This window comes from Amblyomma mixtum, chromosome 3 (assembly GCF_055824585.1).
Source record: "Amblyomma mixtum isolate Tamu chromosome 3, ASM5582458v1, whole genome shotgun sequence".
Classification (NCBI taxonomy): Eukaryota; Metazoa; Arthropoda; class Arachnida; order Ixodida; family Ixodidae; genus Amblyomma; species Amblyomma mixtum.
The window spans coordinates 157,000,261-157,016,344 of NC_143014.1; the positions used below are offsets into that span (position 1 = coordinate 157,000,261).

The window sequence follows — 16,084 nt, forward strand, 5'->3', positions numbered from 1 at the left end:
GCCCAGATACACGCGCAATTGGACGGATGCGACTGGGTGCGCTGCCCACCCAATTGCACCCGCTTGGCGCAGTTCATTCGCATTGAAAGGCAGACCGTTGGCAAGCGGCAGCAAAGAGAAAGCAAAGAAGAATATCAAGCACTCGAGCACATTACCATCTCGAACATGCCGCCATACTTGCGCACCATGTTCAAATCACAAACTCTTCCGCATGCCAGAGACATGTGGCGCGCTCTTAAGCACCGTTTATTAAAGAAAACGCAGCGGTCAGCCTAAAACTCCAGCTTCTTCATATTATTTCTCTTTCGGGGTTTGGCAAGTGCGTCCATGAGCAACTCCCTCTCTCAGCAGTGGTGTAATGTCCCGGCGTGCGGCCGTGTTTTCCCAAATCACTGAGCACTGTTGGAGTCCCGGGTAGCGCGCGCACCGGACAAACTGTGGTGGTGGTGGGGGGCGGTCCTGGGACGGCGAAGCCTACTAGCACCACCGGGCCGGGCTGTGCAGCGACGGCGGGTGCGGCAGCAGTGCGGCGGCACAGTGCGGCCACGGCGCCTGCGGCGGCAGCCGTGCCTGCTGGGCGGCCGGCGGCGGCGCCGCCATCATGGGCTGCTCGCTGGCCTCCCCGCGGGCCACGCGCTGGGCGCTGCGCTCGTTACGTCGGAACTTGGCCCGCCGGTTCTGGAACCACACCTGCGACACACGAAGAGAAACACATACACCGTTCTCCGCCCACGTTGCTTGCAGCCGTAGTAAGGGTGGTAGATAGTGCGCTATAGCGGGGGATTGCGAAGTTGCACAACCGTACAAGGTTCCCATCCATCAAACCTCGATGACAACACTGTCTCAGGCCTTGGTTAGCCCAGGTTCATGGCTAACACAGGTCGATGCTCTTGAACCTGCGCTAGCCACGTCTTATTTTCGCGCTGCTGCTTTCGTTTAAGCGTGCTGGCTATCTCGTGCTAGTGTGAAAAAGCACCCTAAGTCGTAGGAGTATTAATTAGTTTGTCCAGTAATCGTCCAAAAGTGCCTCCTCCTCCTCCTTAATGGGGCTATTTTTTAATTGATAATGGAAACAAAACCGCCAACAAAGACAAACACCGCGGTAAAACCACGCAGGACAAGCGCCAAATTCATATAACTTTATTCGCTGAAACGCCAGCAAATATAAGGAAAATCAAGGCACGGCCAGAAGCAACACCACGCGCAATCAACAAAACCGTTCGAGATAACAAATCTCGCTCTTGAAAAGGGTTAGAGAAGTCTCATTAGCGCAGTACCTTCCCCTCCTTCTTACGTGGAAAGCTCCCAAAACCTCCCGTGCCTTCGTATCTTTGCTCCTGACCAGAATCCTTATCTCATGAAACCGTGGTTCACATTTCCTGGGAGCATTTTTCCCCTGGCGAATGTTCTGCTGCTCGTTGACACACATTGCATTCTGCACCATGTTGCGAAAGAATGTTGCAGAATGTAAAAGCATGTTGCATTCTGCTCAATTTTGCGTCGTTATACCGCTGTGTTTGTCAATGCTGGCGCTTTTGTTTCCATTTTCAAGTGCTATGCACCATCTAGCAGAAACTAAAGTACTTCTAAATCATCTATTTTGTAACTTTTAGAGAAAAATATTACACAAAGCCATCTAAATGAGCAAAACAACTCGCGACAGTATGAAACTTAATCTTCATGCGCCTACGATGAAGGCCACCAGGAGCAGGGGCACTCTTCAAGCGACAGGAAGAAGCGGCTTTGTACCTGCCGCTTGCATCGTGACACAGCAAGCAAGAAATACGCATCAGCGATTCCGCACTTGTCTAGAAATGGTGCCTCCAGCAGCAAACGATGCGCACAGCAGCCGACCATCAGTGGGACGCGCCTAGAAAGAAGCAATATCGAACTAAGAGGCTAAGGTAGGCTTCAGTGTTTCACTCACTGCGTCGCGCACCACCCCGCAAGCATGCAGATGTCTGTACGTCACATGTTTTGTTAGTGCAGTGGTTTGTGAAAATTTCCTATGGTGCAGTGAAACTCAAACAAGAAAAAAAAATTGGCTTTACCGTAAATAAAGTTGTTACCAACCAACCAACCATTCAGCAGAACGCAGCCATGTGGCTACATAGGTAGCGCTATCAAGTATTCATAGACTTGAAAAACTTACTCTGTTACGGTGCTCCAACTCCAACGTGTCACCTCCTTCCCCTGGCTGCACTGGATAATATTCTAAATCTAGCCCAAGTTTTTGCAAGGGTTCGAGCAAGCCAGCGCTCAGGTTCGAACGCCTTCATTCGCGCACGACACAAGATCTCTGGCTACAGAGCCTCAGCCGCTGTGATTTACCTCGCGCACTGTCTCCGAAAAGCTTATTTCTAAGGCCAATACTTTGCACAGTCATTTAGATCCCAGACCACCAGCCAGTGTGCTTCATGGTAAAAAGTAGTAGCCCCGAGGTGCTGAGTGCTTTCGCTGCAAGCATCCCTGGTGCGGGGCTGCGCTTGGACAGAGTCGTGGGGTCGCCGTGTAGACAGCGTTTACCGCCCTAATCATCCCACCAGACGTCGGTTTTAAAACCAACAGGCGTTGCGATGGCGAGATCGCGTGTCGCTTACATCTCTGCGGAGTCCACTGACTTCCGGCGGTTGCTGCGGAGCGCTTGCCGTGGCCTCACATGCCCCCCCCCCCACTCCTGGCATGGGGGAGAGTCATCGCGAGTCAAGAGCCCTCCCGCCAGCTGACGGCGGAAGAGGGGCGCGCCGGGGCGTCGGCGATGCTTATCTCCTCCCTGGCAGGAGGACCCGCGGCCGACGAAGCTCGGCGACAACGAGGCGTCAGCCGTGGCTCGGGGCCTCAGCGGCGGGACCTCGGGCGAGCCGCTTTTCGCAGCGTCTGCCCCGCGGGGATCGCGTTGCAGCCGCGGAAGGCGAAGGAAAAACGAAACCGAATTCCTGCGCATTTTACGCTACGCGTGGAATAGCTTGGCCTCAGCTCCGGGAAGGACTGTTGTGTCAACGGCGAAGTCCCTCCCGCTGTGTCACGGCTCGTTTCCGCTTTGCGAACGGAACGCGTTCGGAAGCGCTGAATGCACCGGGATTGAGAGCGAAAGCTGCAAATGTTCGGCCCGTTCACGCGAAATGCGCCCTGCTCTCCGCGCACTGATGTTCCAGTGAAGGCTGAATAAAAGAATGCGCTCGTTTCAAATTTGTGCTTCCTCTGTGGACCCTTCTTCCTGCATAGAGATCAACTCAAACCGTTGAAACTGTATGTACACAATTTACGCGTTTGTTGGCTCAGCGTATAACCGCTCGTAACAATAAAAATGGGATACATCTTTCAGACAATGGTAGATCCCGGCTGAGCGACGTTGATGCATACTGACCGAAAACATGCTCCAGAGGCCGTATTCTGAGCAGCCATTTTTCCGACTTACTCCTTTGTTAGTGCGCCATTCGCAACTGTTGCCTCTGACGTCAGACCGCTCTGGTACCAAAGGTGGGCTGAACAATGGCGAATGGGCACAAGAATGAATCGGAAAGAGGACCATTGCAAAATCTGCACCTGGTTATTCCGGTGATCGAGCTGGATAATGGGCATTGCGACTGTTCACGTTTGCCGTTTCAGCAGCATGCCCGAGCACATGCAGGCTCACCTGGACGCGGGCCTCGCTGAGGTTCACCCTGGCGGCCAGTTCCTCGCGGGCGAAGGCGTCCGGGTAGTGACTCCGCTCGAACGCCTTTTCCAGGGCGCTCAGCTGCTGGGCGGTGAACGCGGTGCGGCTGCGGCGGGCGGCCTCCGCGCGACCATCGGCCGACTCGCTGCCGCCGCCGCCGCTGCTGCTGCGGCCAGCGGTCGCCGCGGGCGACGCAATGGGCGCGAGCCGCTCACCGAAGGCCTCCTCCCAGGGTCCGCGCGGAGGCAAAGGAGACCGGCTGGTCGTAGCACCTGGCCGCGCATGGAGGTCGAACAGGGACGGCCGCTGAGCGCCGCTGGCAGTTTTGATTTTATAGGTTTCTTTCTGTGCATTCATAATTGGTCTCCATTTATGACCGCTGTCATTATGCATTACTTAGCAGTTGTTGTGTGCCCGCCGCTGCATCCTCCCTACAAAGACATCGCTTCCGCAGTAACTGCAGCAGTAAATATTTTATGGCGTTGCAGCAATGTGATTAAAAACTTTCTTTTCTCTCTTGTGCGAGCTCTTGCGATTTTTAGATCTCTCTTTTTTTTGTGGGTTTACTTCGACTTCTGAGCATCCACAGCTGTTCACACAAGCTCAGCAAGTGCCTCTCAGCTGAAGGACTTCCCGCATCTACTTCGCGTAATGATTCCGGGACAATGGTTTGAAAAGCCGATCGTGCGTTTGAGCAATATAAAAATGCTCTGGGCCCTCGCCATGCCATCTGAAGAGTCGCATGCGAACTCCATACCACTGATTATAATCATATGCGCTTTATCGAGGAGAAATGGCGAAAGTTCGCCGCTTTTGGCACAAATTAACACCGCAGGAAAACGTCGAAAAAGGAAAAATCAGTGGCATAGTATTCACAAACAACCACATGCCGGAAATATAAAAAATAAATGCCATTTAAACTGGGCGCTATATTTTTGTGGAAAATAAGCATCACGCTGGTAACTCCAGTGAGGCGCACAATCGGTACACTGTTTTGTAGCACAGAAGCAGGTTTTCAGGGATGATTGAGGTATAAATATGTTTACAGCTTGTCACTAAGTTGCTGAATTAGTGCCATGATTAACTTTTCAGCTTTTCCACGCGGCAGATTAATTACTGTAATTGTCTCGTTATAAGATCCTGGGTGTAAATTCCCGGCAGTGCCCGACAAACGGACGTGAAGGCGTTGGGCAATGAAGTCAGCTAGGGAGCTTCATAGTGTCTGCTCGTACGCTTAGCGCATCAACCGAGTCGGTTGTGAACAATCAGGCAACGAAAGGGCAGCGTTCTTCAAGCGCAGAGCACGCAGTCGCGATACATTCACACTACTAGTCTTCTTGAAGCGATATTTGCAAGGCACCTTCTGCGTAAGCGAGTGTTCTTGTTCATCGGACGATATAGCGTTGCCTTGCATGACTGGCAGGCTCATCTGTTAAAAAAATCGTTTACCCGCCCAACGCCTTTCTACTGCCACGATTAACTTCGAATGAATCCTTTCACTCTCCCTCTTTATTCTTGATGAAAAATATCTTTAAATGCTGCTCTCCAAGGTTTCAAGAAGTGTTTCAGCCCTATAAATTTTATAAAAAAGGCACCTAGGCTGTCGCAATTATCTTCTCAAAGTTCATTCTTATGAATACCTAATATATAATTTGTAATTTGCTGATTGCAATTGGACAATTTTTGACGTTTAAATAAGCTGAGGGGCTAATAGAAAAAAATTTGCGTTTCTGGCCTGGTTCGACATTAACTCTCTGCGTCTACTATCCAATACCACGCAGTGAATATTTTCATGGGCGCTTCTGCTACTGCAGGCACTGAATGCACGCGATACTTTTCCAAGTTTCCTGGAGAGGTTTAAAACGCCGTGCATGAAAAGCGTTGGAGAAAAATTTTGCATGGAACCGTACCAGTCAAACAGACCTACTGGCTTTACTACAGCACGACCATTGTTGTTCTACAGTTTGCACGCCAAGTAAGATGCACGTTCCAAATGTCGTGCAAGACGACATTTGGCACTGACATTTGATACAAAAATGTGAGACTCTCATGTTAGAGCGAGTCGCAGCGTTCGCACTTCATTCGATGCTGTTTCTATCGACCTCGCATGAAAAATACAGCTATTGCTTGCACTTTTTCGTACCTCTCTTTATCTTTTCTTCTCAGTTTTCATCAGCCCCAAAACAGTACCTCCGAAAACAAAAACTTCCCTCTGGCTGCAGCGGAAAAACTGTCTGCTCGCTACTTAGGTCTGGTGCTTTCCCGACATTGCGCTGTTCAGTGTTCACAGGCTCAGGTTTAGTATCTTCATTTTCATTCCACGCTTTATTTCACCCTGAGCCGCGACGAAAGTGCACTCCAGCCATAATTAAAAGGTTCAGTTGAAAGTGGAATGGGTATTCGATGCGCCTGCGTTTCCTATCAGCTTCTACAGTGCGCTGAAGCGTGCGTTGACCTCCCAGCTATGGTAGCAAATGACGGACGCACTAGCGTTAGCGAACGCTTTTTTTTATCAAACTCGAGTTGTGTCCGGCAGGGTATAGATTAGAATTTGCTCACACAAGGTGTTCAGTTACAAAATTATATGTTAGGTGATAACTATGATACCGCGTCTACGTTTCTTCGTAGACTTGCTAGAAATATTCAAGTGCAAGCGTGTTCAGAGCCCCGGTCGGGGTTTCTGGACTTTGCCCAATGCGTCTGTTCTGTTTTCCCCTCAAACATCTTCACCGTTTCTATAGGTAAAAAATCGCGTAGCGCAATGCGGACTCTACAGGGTGGATTTTAAGCGGAAACTCTTAACAGCCTGCGAAATGAGAAGGTGCACTGTAATCATGGTGGGACCATGAAAGGAAGATGCCATCAAATGCGCCCGCAACTCTCTTCAATGATCAGTAACTTCCGTGTGAACTCTTTACCTGTTGTTCATGACTGTGGCACTAATTCCTGGCGAATGAATTATCCAGAGTTATAAAGGACATTAAGACTGATCTTCGCTTGATTCACTCATGCGAGTGCTCTTAAAGTGAGGTGGTGAAGCTGCGCTGAATCCAGCGGTTAATTTTGTCGTGTTAGGAAATTGCGCTAGCAATCAAGATTCATCTTGACTGATCATTCTGATCATGGAACTCGGCGCACTTACCTGTGTGGTAAGTGTACCATCGCCAAAGCGTCATGCACCCGTGTGTGCACGCAGTGCACGCTATACGCATACGTCTATGCTATACGCGTCCATGTATTCAGCTTGTAAATTCATGTAAATCCTCTATTATCCAGGTGAGCTTACACCTGCATTGGACATACTTGAACCTGCTAATACGCCACCCCGCAGTGCCCTCATGCGGTGCTGTGCCGATTCTCTACCGTATCCTTCCTTTGGGCTTGCTTCGATTCTCCCAATGCTCCCCCATGTCGACAACTTCCCATCCGCGTCCTGAGAGGCACGGCTGACCAACACGACCCTTGACTAGGAACGATGGCTTGTTCCAGAGGGCCCACGCGTTGGTTGTTGTCACTGGGGTGCTGGACAATACGGACTGCACCTGGAGCTTCGGATGGCATTCTCGCGCAATAAAATCATTTCTCTTTTTCTCTATCCCTGGACCAGCATTTTTATGCTAGTCACGTGGACACCTGCAGTACCCGAAGTCCTTTATTAAGGCTACTTTATCCTTCTTCGTCTACTGCCTCTTCACCACCTTCCACGCACACCTGGATAACCTGTCTTCCTACCTACGTGGCCATATGTGCAGAACAAGGCATGCGTGGCCGTGTGTACACTGTAGGATTATAAATATGTCGCTGTTGTTTAACTGTTATCCAGGTCTGCCATTTACAGCTACCCGGGTCCCTCCGCAGGCGGACGGACAGACGGACGGACAAGAACTCGTGAACACGGGGTAACTGACATGGGAAAGTGAAAAAGCAAACGTCTAATGCTTTTCATGGTTTAAGAATAATGCCAGCACTGAGTCGCTGTCATTCACATTGAAGAAAAATTATATTAAGCAAGCACTTAAAATATGAGCCTAACCTATTTCATGCTGTAGACTGACTATGCAGCAGAATTGAAAGCTGGCTTAGCTGGTGTCGATGTCAGCAACACGTAGCCCGCACGTGAAAACGCGGCACTGCGAAAGAACGCCTGTTAGCTGCACCAAATGACTTTCCTGACGACGCAGTACAGCCCATATACGCTTCAAACAAGTCGCTTCAGACTGCGAAATAACAGGCGCGCTGGTTTCCGGTGCAAAGGTATTCCTTGCCACCTTCGCGCCAGAACATCGTCGGCGCATAAAACAAATATACAAGGTGTTTTCGGGACCGGTGTGTACTATCAGGTCGGAATGAAACATGAACATTGCTTCTGTAGAAATGCGTTCTTCATTTAAGTGCAGTGCGCAACCAGGCATGGCGTATAATGGGTGTTTGATAGAAATGATAGAAAACCTTAGTAAAGGGTTCCGGGTTAATATCGACCATCTGGTGTTCTTAAACGTGCCATGACGTCGCACAGCAAACAGGTGCCTTGTTGCATTCGCCTCTATCAAAATGCGAATGTCGCGGTCGGGATTCGATCCCTCGTCATTGGGCTCAGCAGCCGAACGCAATAGCCACTAAGCCGCTGCGGCAAGGAGAGCGCAACTGGGGTAACTCATGTGAAGAATGCATTCAGGAGCTGGTTCCAAGTCGATGTCGCCCTACACATTCGAATAACGCATAGCAGTGTTCGGGGCGCCGTGGTTGCTCAGTGGTTATTCAACTGCTGCTTCGAAAGACGCGGGTTCGATCCCGGCCGCGGTGGTCACATTTCGATGGGGGCGAAATGATAGAGGCCCGTGTACTATGCGATGTAACCCCATGTGATCGAAATTACCCGGAGACCTCAACTACAACGTCCCTGATCGTCTGAGTCGCTTTGAGACGTTAAAGCCCATAAACCAGCACAACAGTGCTCACACTTGACACCAGCTGGGTATTACGTGTGTCATATGTACGTCGACAGGCTGCTACAAAACCGTCGAGCACCGAAGCGCGTTTCACTTTCCTTTGTCTGTCAGAGGCGTTTTTCACATCAGTTATAATCCCACAGCACCGACATAAATATTTTCACTTTCTCAGTGTATTGGGGTTATTCGTTTAATTTATTTTTCTTTGGCGCCCAATCCAACGAATGTACCGGGGGTAGCTCCAATTTAAGTGTACAGCCTTTGTCAAAAGTTTGGAGCCCAGGGGCTTTGCTTCTGAAGCGCACTGTCGGGTTCGTAATGCATCTCCAGCGCTCCAAATTTGGTGAAGGTAAGAAGATTTCTGGTCCTGCCTCCTCCAATGGGTAGGACTACCACAAATGTTACAGGAGTCCCACTGCGAGGCTTAGAAGCAAACCCCCTGGGCTCTAAACTTTTGACAAAGACTGTACGTTAGGTACCAAGGCAACGAAGTGGATTACAGCGCACTGAGACGGAGGCCCCTCTGTGGCTTACCCCACATTATTTAGAACCTGCAGATTAAAGTAAAAAATGCTGTCACAGACTGAGGAGCGTATTTAGTAGGTTTTTTTTTTTTTTTCACGTGAGGAAGCCAAGCATCTGAATGGGGCTACGCCCGAACACATTCAACGACTGGTGGGTTTTCGGTGATGTTGCCGTCCAGCCCAGCACCTCCTTCACACGAGGAGTATGCGCTACCACTAAGCCATTCGCGGCCATGAATGCTTGACTAAACTGGTTTTCTTCGTTTTTCCGTCGCCTGTACGGTGCTGCTTATTCCTGGCAGCGGTTATTCCTGGCAGCCTCTACAGCAGAGCGTCTTGGCCGCTGTGTAAAACCGGTGTGCGCACGTTTCTTTGAGCTTTGTGGTGGTCGTATTCTGATCGAATAAAGGCGGGCTTTGGATCTCTTGTGGCTGGTACCAATAAGAACATGTTTTTGTGCCTTGTACACTCCTATATAGCTTCAAAAGAATGTCATCTTCCTCGAAACGTACGGATAACCGACTTGAAGCATAGCCATACCTCTGTTCACATACCTATATTCTCTCTTTGAGTATGAACCCCTCTATAGAGGCGGCGGCTGATCAGCATTGCGCACATAACACTAACTACGTCATCTCGCTGGTCAGCCTGAAGAGGCATCGCGATGTTGCACGTCTTGCTCTGTAAACAGGATAAGCACAATGTGAGCGTGATTGCCCTCGGATCGTTACCTCGGGGCCAGGTACTGTGAGTTTGAGGAGTTTCAGGGCTCCTATGCGTTTGAGCGCAGAAAGTTTTTTAGTGCACATGTCAGTTTGCTGGTCGGCAGCACATACCGAAAACACAATGACTCGTGTGTCTTCTGTAAGTTACATCCCATAGCCATAGGCGTGACTCCCATTCACTGCTCTGAAATAAGCGTACCTGTAATTTATATAATCTGCGCCGTTTCCGGACTACAAATACACAAAAAATACAGTTTACTGATTTCACGTTTTGCAATTCTGAATGCTCTGGCACTACAATGACAGTTTTGATTATGTCGGCTGCTAAGAGTGTCGCTCACCTTTCGGATCAATGAGCGGACAAAAACCCTATACGTATAGGAAGTGACGTTCCGTCTGGAACGTACTTGCCATTCGTAAACTTGTGATTACATTGAAGCGTCCCTCATGAGGCTATAGCCACCTGAAACAACTATACTTCCACTTCAGTGTAACTTTCACGTGCTCTTAGCGGCACAATCTGCACCCTCGAGCTATCATCGTTGTGCATTAACAGGCTACAAGACATGCGTCATCGAGTTACGCGTATCAAGCGCAGTATCGGGAAATCACAGTGCATCGAGAATTCTATTCAGTTCACTTTCTCTTTCCATGCTTCACGCGTATTGATGTCGACCCTCTTTTTTTTATCAGTAAGGATGAAAGTTTCTTAGATATTATGCTGAGTTGCTTCGAAAAAAAAAAAAAACTGGAGGGGACACTTGAGCTCCCCCTTAAGGGCGTGACGCGATTGCGTTACTGAGTTGATGTCCATATGCGGAAATGGTCATTTTCTACTTTGCATTCATAGATTCCTGACTCCTGCTACCCCTCCTGGCGCAGTTGTGCAGCGGTTAAGCGATGTGCCACTTCCCTACGATGCCAGGTGCTGCCCCCGGTGGGGCTTGTGAGACCGAGGTTGCTCTTCCAGCGCAACCTCTCGCGACCGATCATTAATTTTACTGCCACCTGTCACGGTAGGCAGTTTGCTCACAATCCGGTGGGCCGGTTGTGATGACGTTACATAGACACGTGACGTAGGTGGCTCACCTGCCCCCTAGGTTGCTCTTCTCGGAATTTATCGTGGATTTTTCGGTCCCGGCCGACGACACCGACGCCGACTTTTCTGCGACAGGGGGCGTTAACACTGTCGCATCAAATAGTTGAAAGGGGAGGTGTTGTCAGCTTACCCTGCTGCTCTACGGTGGAAGACGAAGCACCGTAAGTAAGAGCTTCATCACACAGGGAGGAGTTTCCCATATACTTCCATCGCCTTCCATGCCTAATTACGCGGATTAAATTTCAGAGTTGTAGGCAAGTATTCCGGAATTCGTGCGAGCCTGGAGAATTTTGCCACAAGGATTAGCCTAGGAGTGCAACCGCCTTTAAGCTTCCAGCTTAAAAGCTTTAAGCTTAACATGCACGTCAACTGCAATGACTAAAAAGTTTATTAATTGATTTTAGCTCACTAGGTGATTGACAACGCCAATTATCTTCTCACTCTGTGTCCACCGGGTCGCAAGCAACTATCGTAGCTTTCCGTCTGAGGCCCATTTCCTCAAGAATTGGAATGAGTAAACATTCACTTCAATTACCTTAGGTGCTTAAACGGAATCTGTGTGCTGCTCATCGGTTGTTTTTTAAAGAAGTTCTTATAACGCAGTTTTGAGCACCCTATACAACTAAATGCTTTTCTAGATCATTACTTGCATTTTTTTTTTATTTCAGGAAGTGACAATCTGAGATTAACTCTTCGTGACGTTTTCAAAAGCAGCTGCAGGTTCCTTAACCGTTCGCGACACAGTACTCTTAATTCCTTAGTTGAGCCGGACTCGCGAGGGCAAGCATGAAAGACCTTTCATTCAAGCTTTTCTAGAAAATGATTAGCCGCTTGTACATTACAGTCCTGCAGTACAGCATTCTGCACACAGGGCTGCAGAAGTCATTCATTTTGACTGCGGAGTTATGAAAGCTTGAAAAAAAATTCTGTCGAACCGATTTCAAAGTACTTGCAACAGCGCTGCGTCTGCCTTAGTCAGTACCTTATCCGGATAAAATCAGCGATGATGTTAGCTGTACCATGGTCCAATGACAACGAGCAAGACACATGCGGCTTGCTCCGAGTCGGTTGTCTTCTTGCATATCAACGGGTGGCTAGGCAGAAGAAGCGCTCTCTTGAGACCGAACGAAACTGATTTTCCAACTGCATACATTGCAATGGCAGTGGCCTTGAAGCTACTAGTTTCAACTTGGCCGCTTTGGAAACCACACCTCAAGAATCCAGATTGCGAATCAGAAACCAAGAAACTGGTAAAAGTAACCGGCTGCTACGCATTTGTACTTAATTTCGCTTTATTATAAGCAAACGAACTCCTCACACCCCTCATATGGGCCCTATACGTATGCAAAAAAGCGTAGCTGCGGCCTATCCCGTCCAGGAAGTCAAGATGTGTAACGAAATCCTTTTTAAATGTTCCCGTTACTCTCTAGCGACAGGGCACGGGAGCATGAGAAATCGTTAGAAAACGGAGGCGGATCGAATTTGCCCCCACATTGTTAAGATTGCAAGTGTGAGCCAGTGCTTAACGGAATAAGGATTCTGGGCAGGAGTCGCGATCAGGTGGCGCGTGAAATTATTTAGGCTTTTATGATCGAAAAGAAGGGAAGCACTTGTGTTAGCGACTCTTCGGTATCCCTCAGCAGAAATGAAGTGTCCTTTCTTGATAGTTTTTTGTGGCGTCATGTACTGTGCGACTTTTCAGCCCTGCATTTCTAGCGGCCGTCTGTTATTTGCTTAGGCGGGTTGTTAATTTTGTTATTGGTTTTTTCTTTTCCTGTTCGTTGTTTTTCGGGTTCTGACTGCTTTTGCTTCATCTGTTTGACTCTGTTCTTGCTACGATTGTCATTTGCTTTTTACTTTTCATTTTTATTTCCGGTTTTTGGTTTCTGACTGCTTTTGCTTCTCATGTATGACTCTGGTGTTGCTACGATTGTTGGACACTGCTTTTGCTAAGAGATGGCCTCCTCCTCTATTTTTTTTTATCAGAATCTGTTAGTTTATCTGCACGGGTTAAAGGTTTCTTGTCTGTTATCGTGATGTTGCTGTTTTATTTCCACGTGTTGGGTTCGGAGCCATAATGCGATGAGTCTCATTCTTGAGCTGTATGTGTAAATATGCCACCTTTACGTGTAATAAACAGTTGGTAGTGTGCGGTGCGCATGGGGTGTTCCTTTTTTGTTAATGTTCTTGTGGCGCCGCCGTTCATTTCATCATGCACCAACTCGCCCCTCAGGCCATTATTCCGTTGCTGTCTGTCTACTCTTCTAATTGCCAACAGCAATACTTTATCCTCTGCAGTGCCTCCAGTGCCAGGCGCCCAAGCGGGGATTTTTGAAACGCCCGTAATGAAATTCAGTGCACTACTAAGTATCCGCTTTGTGCACATTTTCAAAATCTTTTCCCTGTTTTTTTGCCCAACTTCTGGTTTGTGTACCCCGTCATTTTTGCCTCTCGCCGCGCGTGGACTGGTTTTCTGGTGTCGCGACAGGCGCTGGGGTGAGGGATACAGGGGGGGAAAACGAAGAATTTGAAAAAAGCGAAAGCAGTAAAAATAAATAATTGTGAAGAAGGTAAATAATGCTGATCGTGCGCACTTACAGCGAAACCCGGCCCCGTGTCCTGGGCATAGCCCCGTACACCTCACGAACTGCAACAGCGACCTTGCTGGTTCCTGAGCGGGAAACGTGGGAAGGCCAGCCTGCCGGGAAATCTACTAACTCTTTTGGCTTAAAAAAAAAAATCATCACCAAGATTAGCGGTAGAAGTAACAATACTTGCTAACCTCGTGTCGCGAAATTATACGCGTGATTCCCCAAGCCGTGTATTCGCGCATACTTACACAAAGGATGATTAATTGCGAGGGGACAATTAAAGCAGGTAGCACGAGCGATAGTGCTTGTTTAGAGATGACGGCGAATCGCTGGAAGCGGTTTCGCGCGCTTTTGAAACGTCTCGCCCTTCGCGTTAAGCACAGAGATGAATAAGGGGACGAACCGGACCGTTGAAACCGTTGGGCAATTCCGTGCGAGTGCGTCGTCTGCGGTCATGGCATAACAAACGCGTCACGCATGTACTACATCGGGGTCGTGTGTATTCCAAAAACTTCTTTGTCTCTTTGTTTCTCTATTTTGAGTTCCGCGTAACCAAGACCCATTGTCCGCGAATTGAGCGGGGAGCAAATCCCACGCAACAAAGGGCTGCAGTTGCTCCGCTGTCGGCCGGGCAGCCCCAGCCTTCTGGAATCAAGGGTCGTGGCCGCCCTTCAGAGCGTTCGCGTGCGTCACCTTTTCTCGAGCGCGCACCGTATACTATACGTGGCTGCGCACGGTTTTACGCGAGCTCGTTTTCGTATACGTCTCCTCGCGCGCGGAGACAGCAGCCGCGCTCGTTCTCTTCGTTTTTCCTCGTTTCGTTCCGGCCGCGCAAGCTCGTAAAAACACCGGCGCTCGCCGGCTGAGCTTGCGCCTCGCCGTCGCCGAGTCGCCCCCCCCTTCCGGGAGCTCGCCTCGCTGGGGAGCCCGGGCGGTAAGATGGCTGACGACCTGGGGCTGACCATAACCTGCATTCCCCGCAGTAGGTGGCTGCTGTCGTGCTGGCGCCGACTGGACGGAATTTCGGTTAACTGCGCGGTTGTTGTGTGTCCCTACGTACGCTGTACGAGCGGGAAAAATGAGCGCTCGGAGAACGCAGCAGCGCCGCAACGAAAATGAAGCTGCGCTGCGTCCAGCGCTACACGCTTGCTTACCCTTGGCCTGAAGAGAAAAACCCTTAAATAAGCTGTTAAGTATGCGTACTCGTGTTTGCGTGTTTGCGATTCGAAGTAACTTGGTCAGTTCGGAGCGACACAACGGTGATGGTGAAATCCTGCGCAGAATTATCGCAGTTATGCAAACGACGTTGGGAGGTCTTTCGTTTGGCCATGACGAAAGGTGCACGGTGCATGATTCATTTTGTTACGGCCAACTGCTCGCAGGTAGCCAACAACAAAGGGGAAAAGCCTGTAGAAGCCTATAGTCCGCGGCGCACTAAAGGTGCATTGCCACGAAAACAAAATACAAGCGTTAGAAATCGCCATGAGGTGAACGCGTGTAGCCTTGGTCAATTTTTGTCTCGTTGGCATCTACTTCATACAAATCGCAGCTGCAAGGCATGTGACGGGGTTTCGTACCCCTCGTGGATACGGTGCTTATTTAGGACGCGCATAACGCCAACCGCATGCTAATCGCAATAGTACGGCAAAACAGCGCTGACGGACGGGAGGGAAGAAGAAGAGACAGATACATGCACTGATGTCCGTCTTCTTCTGTCCCGTCCGTCAGCGCTGTTTTACCGTACCATTCAACATGAACCAACCAGCCCGACTCAGCCCTCTCCTTGAATCGCTATAGTTTTAAAGGCAACGAAGAGCAAAATCTAGCATGTCTAACGGGTCAGTAAATTGTTTCCTTTCCGAAAGGCTCGTCTGTTTGCAAACTGGTGAAGGGGCGTAGTACAAACATAGCAGTGTAAACACAGATGGCAAGCTCCAATGCCTTGCTACGGGTGTGATGAAAAAATAAGAGAGGACGCTTTCTTGACTCCGGCCAGCTCACTATATGGTGAAAAAAAAAAAATGGAGGGGACAGTTAACCTCCGCCTGATGGGTATGACGCGATAGTATTAATGGGTAAATTCCCATATATGCGGAATCGGTCACTCCCGACTTTACATTCGTGGATCCCTGGGAGTCCTCATACCCCTCCTGGCGCAGTGGTGCAGCGGTGCAGCACTGTGCTTCGACAGCAGGTGCCGCCACACCGGTGGGTCTTGTGCGACCAAGGTTGCTCTTCCCGAGCAACTCCTCTTCCACCTGCCGCGGTGGGCAGTTTTCTTCCACTCCGGTGGGCAGCTTGTGATGACGTCTCAAGGTCACGTGACCAAGGTCAACAATGCGACAACTGGGGCTAGTTGGTATTCCATAGTTGTAGTACAAGTGCGCTGAGTGTTGCGTGATTTTGTCGCTCACGGTCAACGACGACGACGCCGGGTTTCCTGTGACACTGGCTCCTTAACGCTGTCGCGTTAAAACCTTTGGTTTATCAAGGCTAGCAGTGCGATTGTGTGGTCGTCAGAAATTCTGCAATCTCTTC

The 16,084-nt window shown here is 49.4% G+C and overlaps 1 protein-coding gene across 2 annotated transcripts in view; it reads right to left on the reverse strand.

The window, feature by feature from the left end:
- Positions 1 to 214: 214 nt before the first annotated feature.
- LOC149352474 (paired mesoderm homeobox protein 2-like) overlaps positions 215 to 16,084 on the reverse strand; it is a 40,387-nt gene continuing 24,517 nt past the window's right edge. For both annotated transcript variants that reach the window (XM_089577171.1, XM_089577170.1), the window contains exons 2-3: positions 3,638 to 3,930; positions 215 to 690 (exon numbers count right to left, since the gene is read on the reverse strand). In XM_089577171.1, the coding sequence (XP_089433297.1) occupies positions 478 to 690; positions 3,638 to 3,930 (506 nt within the window). In that variant the 3' untranslated portion in view covers positions 215 to 477. The remainder of the gene's footprint in view (positions 691 to 3,637; positions 3,931 to 16,084) is intronic.